The sequence below is a fragment of the Mauremys reevesii genome, linkage group 3 (assembly GCF_016161935.1).
Source record: "Mauremys reevesii isolate NIE-2019 linkage group 3, ASM1616193v1, whole genome shotgun sequence".
NCBI classification, from domain to species: Eukaryota; Metazoa; Chordata; order Testudines; family Geoemydidae; genus Mauremys; species Mauremys reevesii.
The window spans coordinates 93,833,752-93,858,981 of record NC_052625.1 but is presented as its reverse complement, the minus strand read 5'-3'; the positions used below and the strand labels follow the sequence as shown (position 1 = coordinate 93,858,981).

At 41.7% G+C, this 25,230-nt stretch overlaps 1 protein-coding gene across 12 annotated transcripts in view; it reads left to right on the top strand.

The window, feature by feature from the left end:
• ARID1B (AT-rich interaction domain 1B) overlaps window positions 1-25,230 on the top strand; it is a 405,616-nt gene that overhangs the window by 93,806 nt on the left and 286,580 nt on the right. For 11 of the 12 annotated variants that reach the window (XM_039529457.1, XM_039529455.1, XM_039529448.1 and 8 more), the window contains exon 3: window positions 1,417-1,563. The exons of the other annotated variant lie outside the window; for it this stretch is intronic. In XM_039529457.1, coding sequence (XP_039385391.1) covers window positions 1,417-1,563 — 147 coding nt within the window. The remainder of the gene's footprint in view (window positions 1-1,416; window positions 1,564-25,230) is intronic. 12 annotated transcript variants of the gene reach the window in all.

Here is a 25,230-nt window from a genome sequence, read left to right as displayed (position 1 = left end):
TAGCCTGAGCGCCGGAAGCCCAAGTCAGCTGGGACAGGCCAGCCGCTGGTGTTTAATTGCGGCGTAGACCTATCCCTTGATGGCTGTATTCTTGTTTTAATTGAGGTGATAAGTGTACATTCTGAGAAGGTGGGAAGGTATGTGAGAGTGTAGGTGGATTAAAAAAAGGGGCGATTATGGAGGGACGGTGAAGCAGAGTGGAGTGCAAACTAATGGAAGAGGCAAGGAACAGGAGCACAAGCACAAAAGGAATGGTTCCACGGATACAGTGCTGTGAGGTTAGCAAAACGTAATTGTGTGGCAGTACGGACAGAGCAACTTGTGGCAAAAGTTCTAGCTGTTTTCACTGCCTATCTAATATTGCTGCATGTGTGTAACAACTACCGATCCCGATGCAGAACAGCTATGTACTAATATGCTCAGTAAGCAGATTCACCTATGCACCGGAGAAACAATGTATGGACAGTGGTGGGAGCTTGTTAAAACTCTACCTGTTCACTGCAAGTGTCACAGCCTCAGTGCTTGCAAGAATACTTACACTTCAGAGCCTACCGCCACAGGCCATAGTAGTGGTAGCACTAAGATGATACCTCAAGCACCAATACTTTGAGGAGGGGTAAGTGACTTGATTTAGTTTATAACATAAAGTCTGCATAGGTGTGATCTATTATGTGCACTATTTTGTTTATTCTAGCACCTTTGACAAGTTGCTGGTGTATATTTATGTATTACATTGTTGCTTGAAGCTTTTGTCAAAAGATCTATCTTGGGAAGGGGAGAGAGAGAAAAAAACGGAGAGCATTTAAGCATGTCCTTTTAGAGAAGAAGCAAGCAATTAAAAAAAAGGGGTCTGAATGTACCTGTTAAACACTGAAAGTTTTTGCAATTGCATCACAAACATTAGAACGTGTTACTTAAGTTCATCGTACAAAATGGCATTCCTCTTGGGAAGCACACCTTAGAATTGGGGTTGGGTTTTTTTTCTTCATAATTCTACTTCTTGATCAGCTGATCAGAACAATTCCTGCAGTAGGTTAGCCTTGTGCCTACTCAGAATAAATGTCTTCCATTAAAACTTTTGCTTTATTTATTTATTTATTTATTTATTTATTTATTTAGAAACTAGACATTACGGAATTGTGACCACCACTAGGATATGCATTCATAAATTGCGGTATCTGATTTCCTTGGACATTCTTGTTGAGAATAAAGTTTCTTGGGTACTAAAAGTGATACTTTTCAAATAGATCTGAGCACTTCTATTAACTGCATGGTAAAAAGATTGGTAATATTGAGCCAGGTTTGTGGGTGAGGACTCCACTTCTATTGAGGTTAGTGTGCGACTGTAACCTTGCTTGGTTTTGTATGATTCCACCTCCTGACTCATATATCTGCTTTGCTTGGCTCTTCTAACAGATGCCGCCTCAGTATGGTCAGCAAGGTGTAAGTGGCTACTGCCAACAGGGCCAACAGCCATATTACAACCAGCAACCGCAACCTCAGCATCTGCCGCCCCAGGCACAGTATCTGTCGCAGGCCCAGCAGAGGTACCAGACACAGCAGGTAAGCATAGTCACCCGCTGCTCACAACTACAACATTGCACTAATTTAAAAAAATGCAACATGTAGAAGATGGAATATTGTCCAAATGGGTACTATTCCAAAAGCAAAAAAAAACCAAACCACCCCAAACCCCACTCTCCTATTTACTGTAAACTTAAAACAAGGCCGCAGTGCTCTTGGAAAGTGTTGGTATATACAGGTATATCTATTTCAAGCTTTGCTTGCTGTCTGTGTGAATTTAGAATAAAGCTAGTCCTACATTCCTCTTCAACTATCCCCCCCCTTTTTAAAAAGAGGTAACATACTTCATTGATTTCATGTAAGTGTGGGTCATAGACTTCCACATGTCTTGTTTTAAAATTCTTTGCAAGGCATTCTAGTGGTGCCTCCCAGCTGATGTGATCACAGTTGGTTTTAAAAAAAGAATAGGTGGAGCTGCTTCTTCAGGGGAGCTGGTGGGGAAGAAAATACATTTAAAACAGCACTTCACTTTCCTCATTCCGCACATCCATTTAGCTGTGTTAAATAACCCGATTTCCATGCCAGTTACTGTTTTGTGTTTATACCCAGCCATAGCACCCGCATGAAACATTTATTTTCATTGAAGCTGCTACAAATACGGCAGCATTTATTGGCTCGATTTTTTTTTTAAAGACAGTCTTGTTTTAAAATATGATTGGGAGCAATAATGGCTGGCTTAATACGCTAGAACTTGAGGAATGCCTGTGTGAGGCATCCTGGAGTGAAGAGACCTTGGGTGCACTTAGTTCCTGTAGCTGTACTTGTAGACTTAAGTTCCAAATATAGTCCCAGCAGTGTTAACCGCAGAGGGACTGCCTGCCTGGGAGAGGAAGGAAGACGAGAGGAAAATGAAACCAAAATATATCCAGTGTCCTCAGGGATCTAACTAAATTGAGCTGCTAAAGACTAGGTGTCTCTGGAAGAACTGTGCAGTATCATCACTCTCAGCAGTTCACTGGTGGACGATCCCTCAGGCACAGTTACTTAGCATACCAGGATAATACTGGGGCAGGGGAGAAATATTTGCTCATGATAAAAATACACTGTGAAACAAACTAACAAAAGAAGCCATATGTAGCTCGAGTGCTGTTGTCCTCCATACTCCGATTTTAAAGTAAGGCTAAAATATTTTTACTGCTTTATTAAAATTAGATAAACAGATTATTAAAACAAATGTCATTGGAAATAAATTCATTTTAATTAAAACTGCATCATTTATGAAATACAATTTTTAGGCATACCAGCCATGCAGTTGTAAGCAGCCCCACCCCTCCATCATTTTGGTGACTTTAAACATGTAACTGTGATTTCAAATATGAAATTGTAGTTCTGTCTATAAATTTAATTTTCCTCTCTTTCTCCATTTTCATGGACATTTAAACACATGATTTCTCAACCTCTGGGATATTTTGATTCTGTTGATGTAAAAACTTTAACTAAATCAGTTAGCAGGCAGAGACATAGTAATACAGCACATGGTGATCTGTGGTTTGAAGTTAATAAGAGCACTGCCAATAAGGGCCCACAGCTCTTCATGTCCACATATCTCCAATCAGCCGCCTGACAAACGGAATCAGTTTGTGGCTGCCCGAACGCTTGATCATATGTTGAATTGTTGTCACTTGAGCATGTAACTTGAACATTTTAATCTGTTTAAAAATCATACACTTGTTGAACGTTACACAAAGTGTATGTATCTAATAACAAGTAATCTGGTTATCCCGATGGTGCATGGCCCATTGATGATCCCTGCCACTCTGCCCTGTGCAGTGAAATTTTGTGCAGTTGTTTTTGTATACCTCAAAAAAGTAAGGAGATTACACAGAAGAAGGTTGGGGAGAGGGGGTGAGTGGAGAGAGAGAAAAGGCACCCAAACTGGGATTGTGCCTCTGGCTGAATACTTGGCCACTATGGGGATTCGAACTCCTGTGTAACTCAGCTGCTTGGGATGAGTTCTTCCAATAGGGTTTCTGTGTATCACACTTAAGTGTGTCATTTTTCCATGTGGTGTCTACTCCACATAGAGGTTAAGAACATATGACTTGAACCACCTAAGGGGGTGATGCCTTTAGATAAAGTGATTGAGGCCTGTGATTTTAGTACTGAAGTTCGAGGGTTCTGTCTCCACAGAAGATCTCTGGTGGGGTTATTACAGAGTGGTGGGTAACATTACATACGAAGATACTAGCAAAAGCTTGGAAGGTGTAGTTTAACTTTTCCTGATGAAACAGTTCAGTAAGTAAGTCCTAATTCTTTTGAAATTAGTGTGATTTTAAAAAATGTATTTCTTCTTTTAGTGCTGGGCCCTACATGTATTCTACATGTGGGTATGCATGTGTACCATGCCCCTGAAATCAGAGAGTTCTAGCAAGTAGTGTCTGTTCGGCTGCACCTGCACAGTTGCTCTCCTCCTGCTCCAAACTGCCAGTATAAGAGGCAGTGCAGACTGATGCCTCTTCAGTTCCTTCTTACCACCTCATCACCTGAGTTAGACTCCACTATGTCTGAAGCTACATCCATCTTTATTCTTCAAAACCTATTGTAAACGTATATTGTAAATAGTTTCTTTTAGTATTCTTTGTAGTGTTAGGGTTAATGTTTTAGTCTAGTTACTGTAGTTTGGTTCTCTCCACCTTGGGGAGTCTTTCCCTGCAGACAAAGACTATGCTTACAGTTCCAGCATTTAAGAACTGCATCTCCTGCTCCCCGGCCCCCGCTCCTTCTTTGTGAGTGATGACTACCAACATTGCCTTTACTGCTTTGGAGAGGCTCACCTCTCCGCTAAGTGCAGCATTTGTCGTGCCTTCTCTCTCTGAACATGTGAGAGATGAGAGCTCTCACTAAAGAAGCATCTCATGGAGAAGGCCATGAGATCTCAGTCAGACCTGAGCCAGGGAGACACCCCTTCCCCCCATACAGTGGCCTGAGTCCATGGGCAGTGTCCCTCCAAGCAGGAGTTCCGGATCTGAGGCCAGAGATGCTAAGCCCAAAGAATTGTTACCAAGGACTTCTTATGAGAGTAAAGGACACTCTCAGAAACACAAGGATAAATCTGCTCCTAAATGAAAAGATCCTTCCCCGATTTCATCCAAGTTGAGTGAGTCCTCATCACAGGTCCTGAGGCTTTAGGTCCGTTCAAATCTGCTGGATGTGAGAGTATGGCATGAAGGAGTAAGGACCCATCAGTACTGACTTTGTTTCAACATAGGAGGACTGGACTAGATGACCTCTCGAGGTCCCCTCCCATCCTATGATTCCATAAGCTCAAGGATAGCCTCCCACCATCACAATCCAAGAGTGCCAATCTAGACTATGTTCTGGCACTGGCCTGCTCCCATAAGGAACCAGCGTCCACCATAACTAGGGATGTGCCAGATCTGGTGGTCCTGACCATCGGAACATGCTGCATTCCGGGATACCCCAAAACCTACACCTCCCCAGAGGATATCTTTACCCTACCTTATTTGCAATTTCCTCACTTTTTGTCTACAACCCTAATCAGAGACATCTGAGGAAGAAACCACCTTGAGGAGACCGGAGTACTCCTCTATTCCACCCAGCTGGAGCATTCGTCCACCATTACCAGTGGCTTTGCTGGTTGAACTGGAACCCCTCTTCTTGTCTGCCGTGTCGGAGGTTCCAGATGGAACATCACCTTCACATAGGGAGTCTAGCCTGGACAGAGGCTCCTGAAGGTCTAGGATCATTCCTCCTCTCAGATGTGACTAACCAATGGGAACGATGGTACCCAATGCCATGGGGTCCCGCTCTAGTGATTAACCCTTCATACTGGCATTGTTGGGATTCATGGATCCCCATGCTAGACACCCAGGATCTGTGCATGAATCCCACCTACCCTTGCCTAACTCCCTCTGTTGAACTATAAGGGAGAAGAAATTGAGCTGGATCCATTAGGACAGACAGTTGCAACAGATCTGTCCTCCTCCTTGCCAGATGAGGCAGTTGCCTCCATCTTTGCCATCCTTGCCTGATGACTACAGACAATATCAAGAGCTCCTGCAGAAGGGGGCAACAGACCTCCAGATCCAACTCAAGGAGGTACAGGATATTCAGCATAGGCTCCTGGACATTCTCCAGCCTTTTGCTCCTAGCCAGCTGGCCCTTCCGGTGACAAGGCCATTATGGAACCAGCGAGGGAAGCTTGGCATATTCCTGTTTGCTGCATTCCCACCCCAAAAAAGGCTGACAGCCATTATCTTGTACCAGCCAGGGAGCAGAGTTCCCGTTTACACGCCCAGCACCTAACTTTTTGGTGATGCAAGCCGCCATTTAGAGATAGAAGTTGAAGCATCCCAAGGCAATACCCACTGGTAAGTGTGCTAAACACCTTGATCTCCTAGGGAGGAAAGTATTTTCTTTCATCAGCCTTTAGTTTCGAATTGCTAACTACCAGGCCCTGTTAGCAAAGTATGATTTCACCAACTACTCCAAATCCTTGGACTATAAAGACAAGTTTCGTCAGAGGACAGAGCCCAATTCCAAGGCCTCAGTGATCAGGGCAGACTGGTAGCTAAAACATCTCTTCAGGCTGCAGTGGGTGACATTGGTTTGAGAGGGATAGCTTCAGCAGTTGTCATGAGGCATGAGTCTTGGCTCTACTTCTTGTGGTTCCTCTGGGAGTTACAAAATACCACGGAGGATCTACCCTTTGATGAGGCTAACTTATTCAGTGAAAAAAACGGAGGAGTCGTTTCACTCACTCCAAGACTCCATAATAATTCTCCATTCCCTTGGCGTTTATACCTTATCTGCAAAGAGGAAACACCATAAACAAGTGTACAGGCCAAGACCGCCCCCATAACCATTCTATGAGCAGCGCCTTTACGAAATATCGTGCAAATGCCAGAGGGTACAGAGCCTCTGGTACACAGCTTCCTCCACATCTAGTGCCACTGATCAACCCCGCCCATTATCTAGGGGACATTTGAGAACCTGCTGTTGATTCCATCCCACCCTGCCCCCAAACTTTGGTGACTGCCTTGCCCTCTTCACTCATAATTGGTGGGCAATAACAATGGACAGGTGGATGTTAGAGATCATTCAGTTTGGCTACTTGATCGAGTTTGTATCACCTCTCCTTCACAAACTCCCTACCTGGCATGTGTTCAGGGACCACTGTCACAAGGAGGTCCCTCCGTTAGGAGGTAGACTCTCTTCTTTAGCCCAGATCTATAGAGCATGTGCCACCTTAACATCAAGGAAAAGGATTCTAGTTGCCATATTTTTTAGATCCTAGGAAAAGTGGAGGATGGAGACCAGTTCTCAGTCTACTCCAACAGAAAGTCTATTTTTGAAAATTAAAATTCGGCATGGTCTCATTGGCATCAATAATCCCCTCTCTGGAGGGGAGGGCTCCTGGTTTGAGGCTTTTGGCACAAAAAATGCTTACTTTCATGTGGCTATTCGCCCATCCCACAGAAGGTTCCTCAGATTCCTGGTCGGACGAGTACAATACCAGTACAGAGTGCTTCTGTTCAGACTTGCTACGGCACCCAAGGTCTTCTCAGTGGTGGCAGCCCAGATGAGATGAAACAGCTATATCATCTTTCCATATCTGGATAGCTGACTCCTGTTGGGCAGATCCAGCAAAGAGGTTCAGTTGGCACCTCTGTTCCTACTCTGTCTGCTGTCTTCCTTGGGAAACTATGTCCTCAAATAAAAGTCCAAGTTGACTCCCACAAAGACCATAGACTTTATAGGAGCAATCCTAGACTCAGTGGCAGGAGGGGCTTACCTCCCTATCGAAAGATTCCAAGCCATAAACAACTTGGTAAGACAAGTCATCCTTTGGACCACAGTCAAGGTGTGTCTTTCCCTATGAGGCCATATGATTTCATATACTTATATAACATCATAGACCAGTGTTTCCCAAACTTGGGAAGCCGCTTGTTTAGGGAAAGCCCCTGGCGGGCCGGGCCAGTTTGTTTAACTGCCGCGTCCGCAGGTTTGGCCGATCGCGGCTCCCACTGGCTGCGGTTCGCTGCTCCAGGCCAATGGGCGCTGCTGGAAGCGGCAGCCAGTACGTGCTTCCAGCAGCCCCCATTGGCCTGGAGCAGTGAACCGCGGCCAGTGGGAGCCGCGATCGGCCGAACCTGCGGACGCGGCAGGTAAACAAACCGGCCCGCCAGGGGCTTTCCCTAAACAAGCGGCTTCCCAAGTTTGGGAAACACTGCCATGGACAATCGCACCATGCAGGGCATTTGGACCTCTAGAGGTCAGGATGCATATCAGCCTACTAGAACTGATAGCTGTCTGTCTAACCTTCTATACATTCCTTCCACTCATTTGGTCTGGCCGTACCCAGATAATGTCAGACAACATGATGACTATTTTCTACATGAACAGGGTGGAGCAAAATTATTTCCTTTTTGTGTAAAAGTGGTTCTCAGCAACTTACCTATTGAGTGTGCAGACTCTGTTGGACAATCTCAGCAAGCACTTCTGCACAGACCACAAATGGGAGATGCACAATTCCATCCTGAATGTGATCTTCACCCAGGGCAGGATGCTTTCCTGAGACCTGTTCCCCACCCAGACAAACAAGATATTGTCCCTGTACTGCTCCTGTGCAGCTGTGGGTCAGCAATGCCCTTCTCCTATTTTGGACAGACCATATCAGGTTTGCCTCTTCTTCCATCCACCTGATACTACAAGTTCTATGAAAGATTTGCTACAGCAAAGATCAGGTCTTTATCATCATATCCAGCTGGCCTAGACCATTTTGGTTTTCAGACCTTCTGCATTTGTCAACCCAGCTTCCCATCAGCCTTTGACCCTTTCCACCTCTGTTCACTCAAGAGAATGGCAAGACGAGACGTCTCAACCCAGGCGCCCGTCATTTCATGGCCTGGTATTTGGATGGGTGTCAGACCAAAACCATTCATGTTCAGAAGCTGTTCTGTCTCCATGAGAAAATGCAGGTCCACCTTGCAACAATCAGCACCTTCCATCCTCCAGTTGAAGCCTATGCTCTTTTTACTTGTCCAGGAACAATCAGATTCCTGAAGGGATTCATCAGAACTTTCCCACTGGTGGCAAAACGAACACTGCAATGGGATCTTAGTCTTGCTCTTTCAGTGCTTACCAGCCCTCCCTTTGAAACGCTAGCCACCTGCTCCCTGTCCGACCTCTCCATGAGGGTCGCCTTTCTAGTAGCCATTATATCAGCTAGAACGGTGAGTGAACTGGGAGCACTTATAGCAGATCCACCATATACCAAATTTCAAAAGGAGAATGTTTCCCTTCACCTCCACCTGAAATGTATCCTTAAGGTAATTTCTGAGTTTCACATGAATTAACCTATTCACTTCCTGGTATTCTTTCCAAAACCTTATGCTTCCGACAAGGAGAGAAGACTTCACTCTCAATGTCTGTCAGGCTTTGACTTTCTATCTGTAGAGAATGAAATCAATTAGAAAGATGTGTCAGTTTTAGATGGTCCATAGACTGCTTTGAGAGAGTCAGAGTACATCCTTGTGTTGTTTGTATCTGCATAATGCTGGACTTCTGCAGCTTTCCTCTCCAGTCACTCATCCTGCATTGTCATAAATAAACAGATAGTTAAGGGTTAAGGTCTCTTTTACCTGTAAAGGGTTAACATGCAGTACCTGATGACCACCTGACCAGAGAACCAATCAGAGACAACATAATTTCAAATCTCTGTGGAGGGAAGCCTTTGTCTGTGTTCTTTGTTTGCTCAGAGCTCTCTTTGGATTTAAGAGAGGTCAGTCATGTCTCCAAGTTCTCCTGGAGTAGTTTCTACTATTTAATAGTGAGTATTAATTAGAAAGGCGGATTAGTCTTTTGAGTGCTTTCTATATTTGCAATTGTGTGTTTGCTAAAGGAAATTCTTTATTCCTGTTTGCTGATATTGCTTTTACTGAGAAAGGGGGGAGGGGGAATTCTCTCCAGAGATTGATAAATTTAGACCCTGTATTGTTCCATCTTGGTTACAGAGACAGTGACTTTTCTTTTTTTATTCTTTAATAAATTCTTTTCTGTTAAGGACTTGGTTGATCTTTCTTTGGGTGGATTCTCAGGGAAAGGGGAGCGGGAGGTATCCCTCTGTAGTTAAATCCCGGGGTCTCTCCTAGGAAAAGGGAGGGGGGAGGAAGCAGGGGGAATGGTTTATTTCTCCTGGGTGTAAGAACTCCATGGATTTGGGGCTCTTGGGATCCCCTAGGATTTTGGGGAAGGATTGTGTCCCAATCCACGTAACTGATTGGGTGGTGGCAGTTTTACCAGATCTAAACTAGGATTTTAGTTTAGAGGAAAACCAAGGCAGGTCCCCACATTGAAACCCAACAGCTCTAAGTGGGGGTGAGACCTATGACATGCATTCTCCTAGTTCAGACAGGGCCTTGCTCTGTAGATACTTAAACCTGTCTTTCTTTGAGATGGAAGTGAGTTCATTCTGCCATTCAACAAATGCTTTCTGCTTGTCACTTAGGAGTCTGGAGATGTCCTCGCTGTTCTCATCAAACCAATCCTGGTGTACTCTTTTCTTTGGCCTCAGCACTGATTTAGCTGTGTCACTAATCACATGTTTAAACTGGTTCAATTTTTCTGATGGGGTGCCAGTGATTGGCAGGCATGAAAAAAGCTTGTAATCTGAAACTGCTGAAACTACACCTGATAGTTGGCATGCTTGAGCTGCATCGGTAACCTCATTATGGGGATGGAAGGCAGATGTGACACTATTGAGGATACTTAAGACAGTACTTGGGCCTTGCTACACACATTTTCTAAACGCTGCAGGATACCTTTCCAGAAAAATGAGCTAGTGTTTGGAAGGAGCATTTAGCAGGCTATAATTAGATGCTGTTATCTTCCCCCTAGTTGTCTAAAATGGCATAGGAAGTCAAAGAGAGAATGGGTCTTCAAGACCTTCTGTATCACAGGACTCTTTGTCGCTTTTTACAGATCCAGACTAACACTGGATACTTGTGCCAGTCAAGACTCCCTTCCAGTGTAAAGTTCCAAGTTTATATTGAAGTCACCAAATTTATAAGGTTGCAATTAAATAATGGTGAATGTAACTTTTACTGCTTTGGGAGCCAACAAGTTCCTTAAATGCAAAGATATGTCATAAAGAAACACTTTTACTGTCTCCAACTATTGGCAGGGAGGAGCTATATCAAAGAATCTAAGAAGGTTACAAAGAAAGATGAGTAGGAAAAACTCATTGTTTTTATCTATACCTAAAACTTTTATCAGTCAAGGAATTGGTTGTTTGCAAACCTCAGAAAGACATGAAGTATGTTACAATACACCTAAATGTAAGTAAGGCCTTGCCAGAATATGTCCTGATCAATTGCATGAGATGCTGTGACTTGGATAGAGAATGGTGGAGCTTTAGTGGATGATGTCCTGTCACTCTTTGGTCTCACACTAGAAACTGCATCTGTTTGAACAGTGAAGTATTTATTAGATGTGGATAGAAGCATGTTTTGCAGTTGCGTTAGGGTAAATAAAACTATGTTGATAGTTGCACCATTTGCAAATGTGTTTGTGATGTAAATGTGTAGGATGGGGAAGAAGAGAGACTTAAGACAAGGGGAAAAATAGTTGCTGATAATTTGGTTTGTTATAGTCTTATTTTCCCTGTTCTGCTTCTCTCTCTCTTCCTCCCCTTTTCAGTTATGGAAATGTATTTGTTTTGAAGAGTCTCAAACTGAAAAAGGTAGGAGAAGCTAGTGTTTATTCTGACTAGATTATGGGCAGTTTTTTCCTCCTGCTTCTTCTAGGTGGAATCTTACAATACGATGTAATAGTATTTTATTGCAGGAAGGGGAAGAGATGAAAACTAATATGAAATTACTGATAAATGTTTTATTTTTGCTCTTCTAGTCAGAATACAACTGAGCCAGGTTTAACACTTAATATTGTGCTTTGGAATTGGTTCTCTTCTTCACTTCTCATGTATTGTTGAGGTGTGAAGCTGTTGCTTCTTTGCTAAGGCGTCGATTCACTCATATGCAACATACAACATCATCAATAAAAGTAAATGGGCAAAGTAATTGATGACTTTGCACTCTTCCTCTCTGTATGAGGAAGGCGGTAGGGAATTTGCTTAACAGTGGTTAAATCTTTGGTAAGCTGATTTTTTTTTTTTGGTGGTATGGGAAGTGGTTTGATAGTAATATCAGCATGCTTTGCGATAATGTAAGACAGCATCCATCATTACCTGTTAATTTCAGATTCCTACTGTGTAAAAACCGTGAAAGGAAGTGTTTTGTTTTAACCAAGTTTATTATAGCTAGCAGATTCATTTACATTTACATTCATTGCCATTTGGCACATGGGAGCTCTGTTTTTACCTTTAGTGTGTAAAAAAAAAAAGGGGGGGGGAAGGGGGAGAAAGGGCGGGGAGCAGAATACACTACACCAATACAACTGTTGCTCTTGGCAATGTTTTTCGTCTTGAAATGGCATATAAGTGAATAATTGCTGCAGCTGTTTTTGCGACATTAAATCATTTGCAATGAGTAAAAGTGATATTTTGCTAACGAATGTCATATAAATGATAGTTTAAACTCTAGTAATTAAACAATATTTTGTTAAGGTAGAGAGATGTATAGTTCATATTATTATGGTTTACTAACTTTTAAAAGTATCAGAGGGGTAGCCGTGTTAGTCTGGATCTGTAAAAGCAGCAAAGAGTCTTGTGGCACCTTATAGACTAACAGACGTTTTGGAGCATGAGCTTTCGTGGGTGAATACCCACTTTGTCAGATGCATGAATCCGACGAAGTGGGTATTCACCCACGAAAGCTCATGCTCCAAAACATCTGTTAGTCTATAAGGTGCCACAAGACTCTTTGCTGCTTTAACTTTTAAAACAGACATATATATTCTTGTTTATGTGCATGTGTCTGTGGAAAAGATGATGTCTTTTTTGAGGTTTAGAGCAATATTCTTATGAATTGGTGGAAAATGTAATTTGTTTGACAGAATGAAATGAAGCCATGAATCAGTGATAGACTCACCCTTATTTCAATTAAAACAACAGTTTTATTGTACACTTGTTGGCATATATGATGCAATTTTTATTTTAAATATTTTGAGGATTTTGTGTGTGTGTGAATTTCTAAATAGAGCAGTAGTAAACCAATCCCTTTTCTCATACTGCAGTCTTAATATTGAAAAGAAAAAAGTGGCAGGTGTTTGAGGTGTGGCATTTGTGTACACTGTTCTTGCGAGGCACTCTAGACAACATAAGTTATAAAGTGGAATGTGTATCTTGCGTTTTGCTCTTGTGTCTATTGTGATTCAAAATCCTTAAAGTGACTATCAGGCTCAACATTAGGCTGTGTTTATTTTAAAAAAGGAAGAAATTATAACATCTAATGATAGAACTTTTTTCACACAAATTTTTAAATCTAAACAACATTCTGTTTTTCTCCACACATTTTAAATACTCTTTTATGATGATTTTCAACCCCAAATTATCAATATTGTATTCATGCATGAGAATCAAAGGGTCAAATTTTCAGGTTTATACAAATATATTGTAAAAGGGCATTTGTTTCACCAGTTTATTGCAGATTTGAGATGTGCATGTACACATGCATATGTAGGCACCTATATGCTGTGTGGAATCAGTGCAAGTGGGGCACAGAAAAGATTGCCCACTTTAGAACATATTTTTGAAAATTTGGCCCAGAATGTGATATTAAGTATTCTCTTCTAATGCCCAAGTTGTGTGATTATAATAAAACATCAACATAAATCATTGAAAATTGTATTAATAATGTAAAGTGTTTTTGGTACTATGGGTTAGGAAAATTTGTTTTTAATTACGATTTTTATTTAGACATTTGTCCTTTTAATTGTATGGTGTTGGCATATTTAACTCTATTAACATAATCAAGCTGTTTGTGCCAGTGTGTAGATACATATGTATGTATGTATGTATACATACACATTCATAACATATGATGGTGTGGTAGAAAGGTTTTGTTGCCATGAGTTGCATTACTCACAAGTGTCAAAGCCACGACTGAATTATGCAGATCATCCCAAATAAGTCCAGATAAAACCTTTATATCTCACCATCATGTTTTGTTTTTTTTTTAAATAAAATCCTCAATTATTTACCAGAAGTTAGCACAGAAGTTTCCAGTGTTTTGCACTGGAGTTGTGCAGAATTTTGGTTGAGTTTGTTTCAAAGTATTGGGAGCTTTTAATATGGTTTGAAATCATAATAAAGACACTTTTACCTATTGCCCTTTTCACTCTGTGTATGTGCGTGTAAAATCATCAACTACAGTATGTATGGTTGTGTTTGATATTTGGTGTGGTGTTAACCACAAAACCTTCATGGCTTTGCTTACATGTTAAGTGCACGTATTTAGAATAACCACAATGCCTAAAGTGTATTACTGCTGTCGTGAAATGTTGAGGTTATACTTAAATAGATTGTGTAAAAAAAAAAAAAACCCTCTCCGTGTTATTTATTTATTTGTTTATTTAATTTGAATGTAAGGATGTACAAAGTAAGACAATTCTTTTAAGATATTCATTCCCAAATGCAAAATATTACAATTTTTCACTTCTTCCATACTTTTCTTGGGTGGCTTTTGCAACCCAGAACTTCTGGTGCTTAACAAGCAGACAGCCATCCAAAGCTGAGTGGCAAGGTGAAATTTTCACTGAGATCTGTTCACTACTGCCAGTGTTCCCAGCCTTGCTTCTGTGGAAATTGAGATTGGAGCAATGAAACTGTGTCCAGGAGAACTTTTTATAGAAGTGTCTTGATACGTTGACATTATTGTTGCTAGTCTAATATTTCTGCATTGGATCAACAACAATAAGGGGATGGTATTAAAACCTTGGGTGAAATCCTGGCTCTATTGAAGTTAGTAGCATAACTCCCACTGATTTCAGCGGGGCCCAGGATTTCATCCATCGACTTGTATACATACAGTTGCCTTCACCATGGCTCTGATCTCGGTTACACAGAAGTAGGGTTGGAAAGTTACGCTTTTTTTCTCTTTATGTCCATGGAAGGGCATAATGATTTCCAGGAGGACACGTTTTGCTATTGAGTTTAAACCCATGCAGTTAGATGGTTATCCAGCTGGAGCCTTTGTCAGTCAGTCAGATTTCTGCTTCTGTAAAGTCTGTTTCATAAGCATGGAGGACTGCTGTAACACCAAATAAGTATTAATATGTCTATTTATTCCACTAACTAAGGTTGCCTACTCAGCACTAGAATTCAGTGAAACCATGACTCCAGTTGTGCTAGGTCTTCCCCCATTAGTGGACAAGGCTGACTCACTGTCTGTTCAGAGGTCATTCTGTTTAAATAGCACTTACAGTATATCCTGTATGATTGCAGTTGTGTCTCAATATCTGCATTAAACCCCATTTTTACTGCAGTGATTTATATCTCTGTTGTAACATCATCCCAAGTGCTAGCTTGTTAGACTCAGCAGGCTATCTTCCGGAATCAAGTAACCTGAAGGGATAGATGCAGGAAGAAATGACAGTAGTGAGGAGAACCCTCTGCAAATTCAAAGCTGACCTCAAAGACAAGATTGTGGTAATATTAAGGAACAGCAGACACATTAACGGAGGTATGTGGGAAAGGTTTAACTGCACTGAAGCCATGGTGTCCAAAACCAATCTGTTCCTTTTGTGATCAGAGAAACCTTCCTTGGCCCTAAATGATAAAGGTTCAGGGCCACACTGATTGATTAAATAACTAGGACTTTTGCTCCAGGATGTTCTTCCTGAAGCTGTTTGTACCAGCACGGAACCAAAATTGAGCTGTAGGTTTTTTCCACTATTAGTTAATACCTATATAGCGATTTGAGCATGTAAAATATTACATGAATGGAAAGCAGTAATATTGGAAGAGGCAAAATATTTGTTATCTTTCCTCACAAATTGGGAAGTGGCAGCACTAGATACTTTATAAATTGCCACCCCTTCATGCATGTTTGTCCATTTAACTCCACATCATCCGAATTTAAAAAAAAAAGTTAATGAAAAGTGTCTGTGTAATTAATAACTCACATTTGCATCTACCAGGTTATCTTCAGATGAGGGTCCCATCTGTGGTTGAGAATTGCTTTCTTTCACTATGTTCAATTATTAATTCTTACTTAGTAAAACAAGGCATTACTTCTTGGGATTTGAAAGGAGGAATTTAAAAGGCTTGTGCTGTTCTGATACGCTTCTCCAGACATCTATTACTGGTGGTGGGTTTGATTAGATCTTGGTGGATAGAATCCGATAAGACTGATCAGAGCACAATGAGAAGCTGTCTAGCAGGGATTGTTCACCACAAAACCGGTATCCCAGTGGTTTTTTTTTTTTTATTTTAACTTTTATTCCTTATTTCCTGTGCCATGGAAAATGGGGATAATGATACTGCCCTCCTTTGTTAAGCGCTTTGAGATCTGCTGATGAAAAGTGCTATTATAAGAAATAGGTGGTATTATTATAATTGAATGGCAGCCTTTGGATGATCTCTAATGCATGTCCATATATGTGCTTGGCTAGTAAAATGGGACCCCAATTTTGATTAGGGTCTCTGGGCACTACTGGCATATAAATAATAAATAATATTAGGAAGAATTGATGATGTGAACCTCCTTGATTGGCTCAGAAACAAACAGAAGACATGGGGGGGAAATAGCAAAAAAAATCTAACCAGTGCCTTTTCCTTTATGATTATGTAGATAGATGCTGATAGACTGTCATTGGTAGATTCAATAGGCAATGAATGATCCTAACTCACTTGAATAAAATCTCTCTACCTGTTGTGTGCTGAAGCAGAGAGCCAGGGCCACTACAATTGATCACTTGCCTTTAAAAAAGTATGGAAAATTTATCAAGAATTTAGTATGGTACGCTTAGAAGAAAACCTTGGTACAAGTTGAAAAATCCAGTTAAAATATGATCATCCTAAATTTTAAGAAAGTGTGCAAATGTATTTCTCAAAGGTAAGTAAATTAAAGTTCTCAAATCATGTTGGTGATTTGGATTTGATCCACAAAGCATTGTTGTTGTTATTATGGCATTGTTGTTATACGTTTCTAAACTCTGATTCCCAGTATTTAAATCACAGAAGGTTAATTAAAACAGCTCTTTATTCTGCAACTGCTTGAGAATATTAACCTTGCAAAGGCTGTGTTAAATCACTGAAGTGATAGAATTGCATTTGCTTTATAAGATTTTGCTGCAAGAGCAAAGACAGTGCCATTTATAGTTCAGTGCTGTTAATTGCTTAGCATTTAGATATTAGCACAGGAGTCTATTAATTAACTTGATGATAAAACTATTGGAATGTAGGCTGATAAAAATGATTTTGTTTTAAAGAAGATTACCAGTCAAACCTGCTTCTCCCTTCCCTTCTTCCCCCTCTTCGTCCCTCCTTTTTCCTCTGGCAATAGACATCAGTGGTGGGTTTTTTGGTTTAAGAGTGCCATTAATGTCAAAGAAGCAACTTTAAGTTAATTATTGATAGAATTTGAAGGGTAGGGTAAACAGAGTAGTGAGTTTGAAAGGTTGCTTGCCTATATAATAGTAATTTATTCCATTGTCCTGATTCACTTATCTGATTGTGGAGCACAGCTAAAGTTCTCTATATTTTCATTGTAAAACAAGTGTGTTTAACACAAATCACAGATTTTTTTTATAATTTTAAATGCTAATAAAATAAAATCATGGAATAAATAGTAAAGAAGTAAAATCTTTAGAGTATCAATGTGTCTGCTTCTTTCTTTTTTTTTTTTTTTTTTTGAGTACCATATGTGTGTTATATATTTTAAATGTTAGTGGTCTTGTAAATTATACTTTATGGCCAGTTGCAACTCCACAATATTCTGTTAAAGTCTTTAAATTAACTTTGCCTCATTTTCCTCAAAGGTAAAGGTCCCAGTTAGGGGTTTGTTTGCTAACCTTTCTTGGCACAAGATTTACCACTACATTTTTTCCTGTCTTTATTTCCTTTCTAATTGAAGATATTCAGCGAAAATTTTTATTTGTAGGTTTATTTTCTATATTTTGAACCAGGTTCTTGGGTGCTAATACACAATATTCTACCTGTAATAAGCCAGCGTACACTACAAATACACTCATCTCTGTCTCTCAGTATGCCCACTTATTCTGCTGCAGTGGAGTTTAATATATTTGTGAGCACATTTCCAAAATCCTCTTTTGTCAGCAGTTGCAATTAGAACTAAACAACAACAATTGAAATGGAACAGCAAATTAAGGCCAATAACAAAAGCAAATTTGCTTACAAAAATTAGTCTGAGATGACTAACCAAATGTTTTCATACGTTTTTTTATGTAGAGAATGAGGGGTGGCCAACTTGTTGTTCTCTGCAGCCCAGGCTCTGGGAGAATGATGACATGTAGTCGGTCTTCATTTTTCCTCCTCCTCCTCCCCCTTACTGTCCAATCCTCTTCCCTCAACCCCCCTTCAGAGCAAACCAAACAAACAAAAACGAAACACACCAGTTCTATTTGCAAATAGAAAATCAAGTAACTGTCTGTCTGTAAAATTAAGTAATTTACAACTGCAGCAAGAGCTTGCAAGACCAAATTTGCATACTTTCCCATCTTATAAGATGGGGAGGTTTTCTGCTGCCTTATTAGCCAACAATTGTTAACGAACAGGCTGTGACCTAGAGTATCTTCCCTGAGGATCAGTGTCACAGGGTAGCTGGTCTCTGCTGATAGACTGGGCCCAGCTCCTGGGAACCAGAGTAGGTGAGCCCTATCCAGTTAATTGGGCTACACTGGGGCGTATAAGGGGCTGCTAGTGGGAAGCTGGAGGAGAAAGAACTGAGATAGATTGAGCCCTGGGGAGGGAAAGCCACAGTGGGGTGGAGGTAGCTCCTGTAGTGGGTCCCTAGAGCAGGGGGCTAGAGGCTCAGGCTGGCAGCCCTGTGGCTGCTAACCCAGGAAGGGAACAGAGCTGAGTCTGGGAAGGTGCTAGGAGCTAGAGTGCCAGAAACCCCTGCAAGTGTTGGCTGTGAAGCCTAGGGCCAAGGATTGAGTTAAGACTTTCCCATTTGGTATATTAACCTCTATGAAAAGACTGGGCGTGGCAGCACATACTTTGGAGCTGAGGAGAAGCACAGCCTGGTGACAATCAGTAAAGATGTCCGTACTTTCATCCTAGATTGTTTTTAAGTCCTCAAACACTACACCACATCTCCCTTTCCTCCAATGATCTAAAATGATTTACTTTGAAAATATAAAGGAGGTGGTTGTGGTGGTGAAGAACTCGTAGACCAGGGGTAATCAATTATTTTGTGTCAAGGTCCAAATCTCTTGGTCAATGTCTAGTCAAGGTCCAGACTCCAGAGAAAATAATATAAAAATAATAACAATAATAAGTAAATAAAAAGATTTCACGGTCCATTCAAAGCATGTGGCCGTCTGGATTTGGTCCATGGTCCGCCTATTGACTACCTCTGTCTTAGACTCATGGACTTTAAAGTCAGAAGGGAACATCATGATTATCTAGTCTGACCTCCTTCACATCTTAGGCCACAGAATCTCACCTACCCACTCCTGTAATAGACCCTTAGCTTCAAAGATCAAAGAACCAATGTGCTTTTTCTGGCTTAAGGCGTTATTTATACAATGTATTAAAAATGCTTCTGCAGCTGGATAATTTTTTTTCTTTAAGTTAATTGCTCTCTATTTCACTGTCCTGAACAAAAACATCTCCTCGCTTGGTTGATGGCTGGATTAAAGTATTCGTATACAGCAGTAACTGTGTGACTTCATTGGTTGTACCGTAAAAGATTATAATGCACCTTCGCCTTCAGTGGCCCAAAGACTGAGATGCCAGACCCCTCCCAACCCCCCAATTAAATTACATCAAATAGCATTGAGCAGTAAACAGCTTTCTTGACCAAAGCTAATATATATTCACAGACTTGTATGAATCCTGCAGAAAACCTCACTGCCTTATTCAGTGATTAGCCTGGCACTGTGTAGCGGATATACCATATTCCACTTCCTTAGAAGATGTGTTGTGGAGTAATAAAGAATGGAATTGGGGAGATTTCCCCTGTGCTATTCCTTGAATGTTGTCTGTACCATTCTGTTTTGTGTGTGTAAAGAAACAAAAATCCTCACAATTGCCTTATTCTCAGTGAGTTTGTTTTGGGGGGAGGGTCCACTCCCAAAATACAACTGCAGCTTTTTGTGAGCCTTTATGAAGTCCTTTAGTGTGGCTTTAGACAACAGTGAGGCTTTCCTCTCCTATATAGTTCACTAAGGAAGGTGCCACTGAGAAAATGCAGAAAAATATTTCCCAGTCTCAAGTGAGGAAGTACCATCCTTTGGTACCTGGTTTGATTAGCCTAGAGGAAGCAGCTGCTCTTGGTGCAGTTTTTTCTTTATTCAGTAAGCTGTCTTCAGGGTTTCAGTTTGACTGTAAGCTTGGGGCACTGCTATGACCTCATTTACGTGAGTAAGCCCTATGCTTCAGAGATACTCTTCTGCTGGTGGCTGGCAGACTGGCAGAGGATTCTGCCGTCTGGAGCACTGAGATGCATAAACTCACTGCTTGTGCAGCAAGAAATCTTAAAGAAGTGTCAGGTTTTTAATCCTGCCACATTCAGATATTTTGATTTTTTTTTTTTTTAGCTGGAACTATTGAAAATAGTGCAGCCTAGCTTTTACTCTCAGATGTGTCAGAGAAGGAAAGGTTTCCTCCAAAATTTTTCTGAAGGGTGGAGTTGGGAGAGGATGCGAAGGAAGTAATTTAATATTACGATTTATTACAAATGAGAGTAGAGATATAGGATGTGTAAAAACGGCAGGTTATAATTTGTATTGGTATGGTACTTGTCTGTGTTAAAGAACGGTCAGGACATGGAAATAGAGGGTGGAGAAACTGAAAGTGTGGTCAGGCTGCCAACCTTGTAGGGCTTTGGGAAAAGCCTGGGAAGCCTTTAAAAATGCATGGTGGTCCACCGGGAATGAGATGTGCATTATGACAATTTTTTTCCCCAAATTATGCTTATGCTTCCAGGCTCTCCCCTTGGAGTTCTTTGTCACCTCTTCATTCATTCTCCAAATCCTTATCTGTGGATTTAGCCAAGAGACCACTCTCCTTTGAGCTATCTTTCTTTTGTCTATAAATTAGGTTTTGGCGGGTGTGTATTCACCCATGTGATGAAGCCCTGTCCCTTGCCAATATGTTTTGATGTGAGTACCAAACTTGCACACTTCTTCTCTGTATTTTTATCACACATTAGAAAGGTGTGACAGAAAAAAGAACAACAGAAAATGCCTTGTTTCTGATCAGATTAGTTATTGCTGCCCTTTTTGATCCATTGAATATAATTGGGCTAAAAGAAATAGAGCAACAAAATAGGAACTTAAGAGAGAAAATTTTATCTTTAAACTGCTTCTACAGTGCTAGCTTAGAACTGATCCTGAAGGCCATATCTGTGTGGAACAGAGGTGGGCACACTACGGCCCGCGGGACCCTCCTTCCTGGCCCCTGAGTTCCTGCCCCGGGAGGCTAGCCCCCAGCCCCTCCCCTCCCCCGCAGCCTCAGCTTGCCGCCGGTGCAATGCTCTGGGCACGAGGCTGTGAGCTCTTGCCAGGCAGCACAGCTGCAGAGCCCAGGCCTGACCCAGTGCTCTGTGCTGCATGGTGGTGTGGCTGGCTCCAGCCAGGCGGTGCGGCTGTAGCGCCGCCAGCTGTTGGTGCTCCAGGCAGTGTAGTAAGGAGGCAGGGAGCAGGTGGGGTTGGATAGAGGGCAGGGAAGTTTGGGATAGTGGTCAGGGGGGCGGTCAGAGGGCGGGGAACGGGGGATTGAATGGGTGCAGGGGTCACAGGGGGCAGTCAGGAAGGGGGGGTGTTGGATGGGAAGGAGGGGGCAGTCCGGGGCAGGGGTTCCGGAGGCGGTCAGGGAGAAGGGGGGGTGGGTGGATGGGGCAGTGGTCGGGGGGGGCAGTGAGGAATGAGAGGAGAGATTGGATGGGGCAGCGGGGGGTAGTCAGGGGTGGGGGTTCCGGAGGTGGTCAAGGGACAGGGAGTGTGGGGGTGGATGGGGCAGGAGTTCCGGGGGGGTGCTGTCAGGAAGGCGAGAAGTGGAGGGAGGATGGGGGCAGGGGCCGGGCCACGTCTGCCTCTTTGGGAAGACACTGCTCTGTCCAAACAAATAGAGCTGGGAGATGGGAGGATTTTAGTGCCCCACACTTTGTATAAAACCACTACTACATAAGCATTTTCCAGTGAAGTAGGATTGGCTGACTCTTCTAGTAACTCCTGAATGCCTTAAGGCGGTTTGATGGTACAGGGTTTGAGCGTGTTAATATGTAAATATTAAAGAATTTCTGGTAGCATTCAGTCATCAGAATATTGAGGTGCAGCTGAAGCAGGAAATTCAGTGTTGACCGTCACAATAGCTGCTGCTCTTGTCTCCATTTTTTACATTTTTTTTTCTATAAAGAGGTTCACTCACTTTAACCACCAGAAGGGTCCACCCAATTCTTTAGGTGCACACATGTTTGAGGGGTGAAGTGGAGTTACTGCTTTAGTAGCCAACATGTAGTACATTGCAGACTATAGCTTTTATTTACACTCTAGAGGATGGATAGATGCTGGGCCAATCTACTCAAACTCAATCAGGCATTTTCCTCTATGATGAAAGCCCACCTGCTTATAATCCCCTCTTCTCTGTGACGCATAAAGAGGCAGCTTATTGGTCTGTGCACCAAAGAACATAGGATTCTCAAGACAGGATTCCAGTCCCGTTTTCTTGAGGTCTTCAGTTCATTGCTTCAAATTAACACTAGTCGAATATATACCTAGGGTCTTCTGCAGGATCCTAGCCACATGATTGTCCTCCACAGGCCATCTGCTTAGTATTCTAGGCAAGCATCTCTGCCCCTTTCCAGCTTGCTCCCTGCAGGATTAGACTCTACAAGCCATTCACCTGAGTCATATATGATCCAGGTTCTTTCCCCTGACCCAGGGACTCCTGCAGGAGCCCGCCTACTCCATTCAGCACAAGTGGGCTACTGGTTGGATTTTATGAAGACCAGGAGTGATCTTGGGGGGGAGGGACAACTCAGTGGTTTGAGCATTGGCCTGCTAAACCCAGGGTTGTGGGTTCAATCCTTGAGGGAGCCATTTGGGGAACTAGAGCAAAAATCTGTCTGGGGAGTGGTCCTGCTTTGAGCAGGGGGTTGGACTAGATGACCTTCTGAGGTCCCTTCCAACCCTAATCTTCTATGATTCTATAGTAGGGGTAGGCAACCTATGGCACACATGCCAAAGGCAGCACTCAAGCTGATTTTCAGTGGCACTCACACTGCCCAGGTCCTGGCCACCAGTCCAGGGGGTTTTGCATTTTAATTTCATTTTAAATGAAGCTTCTTAAACATTTTAAAAACCTTATTTACTTTACATACAACAATAGTTTAGTTACATATTATAGAATTATAGAAAGAGACCTTCTAAAAATGTTAAAATGTATTACCAGCACGCAAAACCTTAAATTAGAGTGAATAAATGAAGACTCGGCACAGCACTTCTGAAAGGTTGCCAACCCTTGTTCTATAGCATCAACTTGGGTGGGGCTGAGCCCTTAAAGGACCAGTGACTGGGTCCTTGTGTGAGAATTTTGGAAGGTTTCAAGCACTCTCTCAAGCACTTTAGGTGGAATACCTCTGCTTCTGAGGTTATAGCATTTGGCCATACTGTAATCAATGACTTTAAACCATTTCTGTTCTCTGAGTGCTTTTAGAGATTACTCCGGATTGGTGGATGCCAGATTATGGAAAGCAATTTAAAGTTAGTTTTGCCTCTGATACACCAATTTGGAAAATCCACTTTGCCCTGTTTTGAAATGCATTCTTGCAGTAGGCAGCATAATTTTCTGCCTTTCTCTTTCTCTTCCCATTCCCCACCCTAGCTTTTTAAAAGAGATTGTTAATAGGTTCTGTGGTTTGTTCCTGGTTTGTTGTCCTCTGTGTCTGAATACTGTGGAAGTTTCATCTGGAAAAAGCAGACAGAGGAAGAAATGAGAGGATCTTTTCAGCTCCAAATTTCTTTGGTGTTATAACACTGATACTGCTTCCTTGCACTCATTGGTTAGAGTTGCAACCCATCAGTCTGGCTTGGTGCATGAGATCCAGAAACTGCTTGTAAGAGTAAATACTATCAGTGCAGTATAATGGAAAGATAAACTACATTTGGGATTTAGTTTGTCTTCCATATTCTCATGTGGTATATTACTTTTAACTCCCTTTTGCTGGGACTATAAAGGTGTTAGCATGGCATTTTTCTTTGAGTATTGCCTTGCCCACTCTACTACTCTGATGGTGTTGTGGTAACAAGTTGGCAGTCCTCTGGTGAAAGCTGGGTCTGGCAGGTGAATCTGCCATTCTTGAGTTGGAAAATGGAGAGATGGGGATCTGTTTGCATATGTGTACTGGTAACATTGCATGCTTTGTTGTATAAAATGTTATTAATTAATATCTAAAGAAGTAATCACAATAAGCTGCTAACATTTCACCTGCTCTGATTCTGTTGCATGAAGTCCCTTCAGAGCTGAGTGAAATAATTCTGTATAGTAGAACTGTATACTCCTCCTCTGACTGTTACTCTGGGTCCTGACCTCCATTCTGGAGGTGACCGGGGAACAGATTTTTATCTTTGCGTTCATTTTATTGTTGGCACATGACTGTTGAATTGAAGGCTTCAAGATACATTTGAGATCTTTTAAGGATCAGCCAACTGAATCCAGGATATAAACTGAAATTGTTCGTAATGAGGTTTTAAAATGGAAGCCTTCTGTAGTATTTCTTTTAAGTGGCCACTTCTATGGCCTCTTATTTAACCACTGCCCTGCTTATCTTCATAGGAATCACTGTGGGTTTAAGTTATCCCTCTGCAATTTACTGCAATAGAAAGGAAAGGAAATCTAGGCAATGTTTCTTTTTCTTTCTGGCCCACCTTTTCTTTTAATAGGGTTTTCCCTCAGATTAATGACTCCACCATACTTTCATTATTTTAAAATAAAAATAATTTAAGCTGTTTAATAATTAACCTCTCTGTCCTTCTACAGAACTACATAGGGAGGAGTGAATTACAACTAAAAGTTTCGAGCAAACCAGTACTGCATTAATTCAGATACAGAAAACAAGAAAAGCGTCCTATGTAGGTGTCAACAGATCTCTTTGAGCGAGGTCCAGTTACACAATGTTATTTTTTCATTTTTTAAAAATCCATTTACTCCACTGACTACACATTATGTTTACACTGCAAAAGCTGTGCATGGGCTAGCCTACCTAATTTAGTTTGAATTCAGCTAGTATGGATAACTGTAGCAGTGAAGACAGTGTAGTGAAAACCTCAGCACTGATTTCCTGGGTACAGCGTACTAGTCTGTTCTGAAGCCTGCGCTGTATTGTCTTCACTGCTCTTTGATATCTATGCTATCTCTGGTAGGCTAGCCCCGTACACAACGTTTGCTCTCCAGACATATGCTGTATTGTTGTGGTACACAGGTCTTTTGGACAAGTAATGACAATGTGAATAATCTATATGATATATCTTACTAAATGGTATAAATTTGCAGAATACTGAGAGAGAATCTATCACATGCACATGCATCCCTGAGAGTGT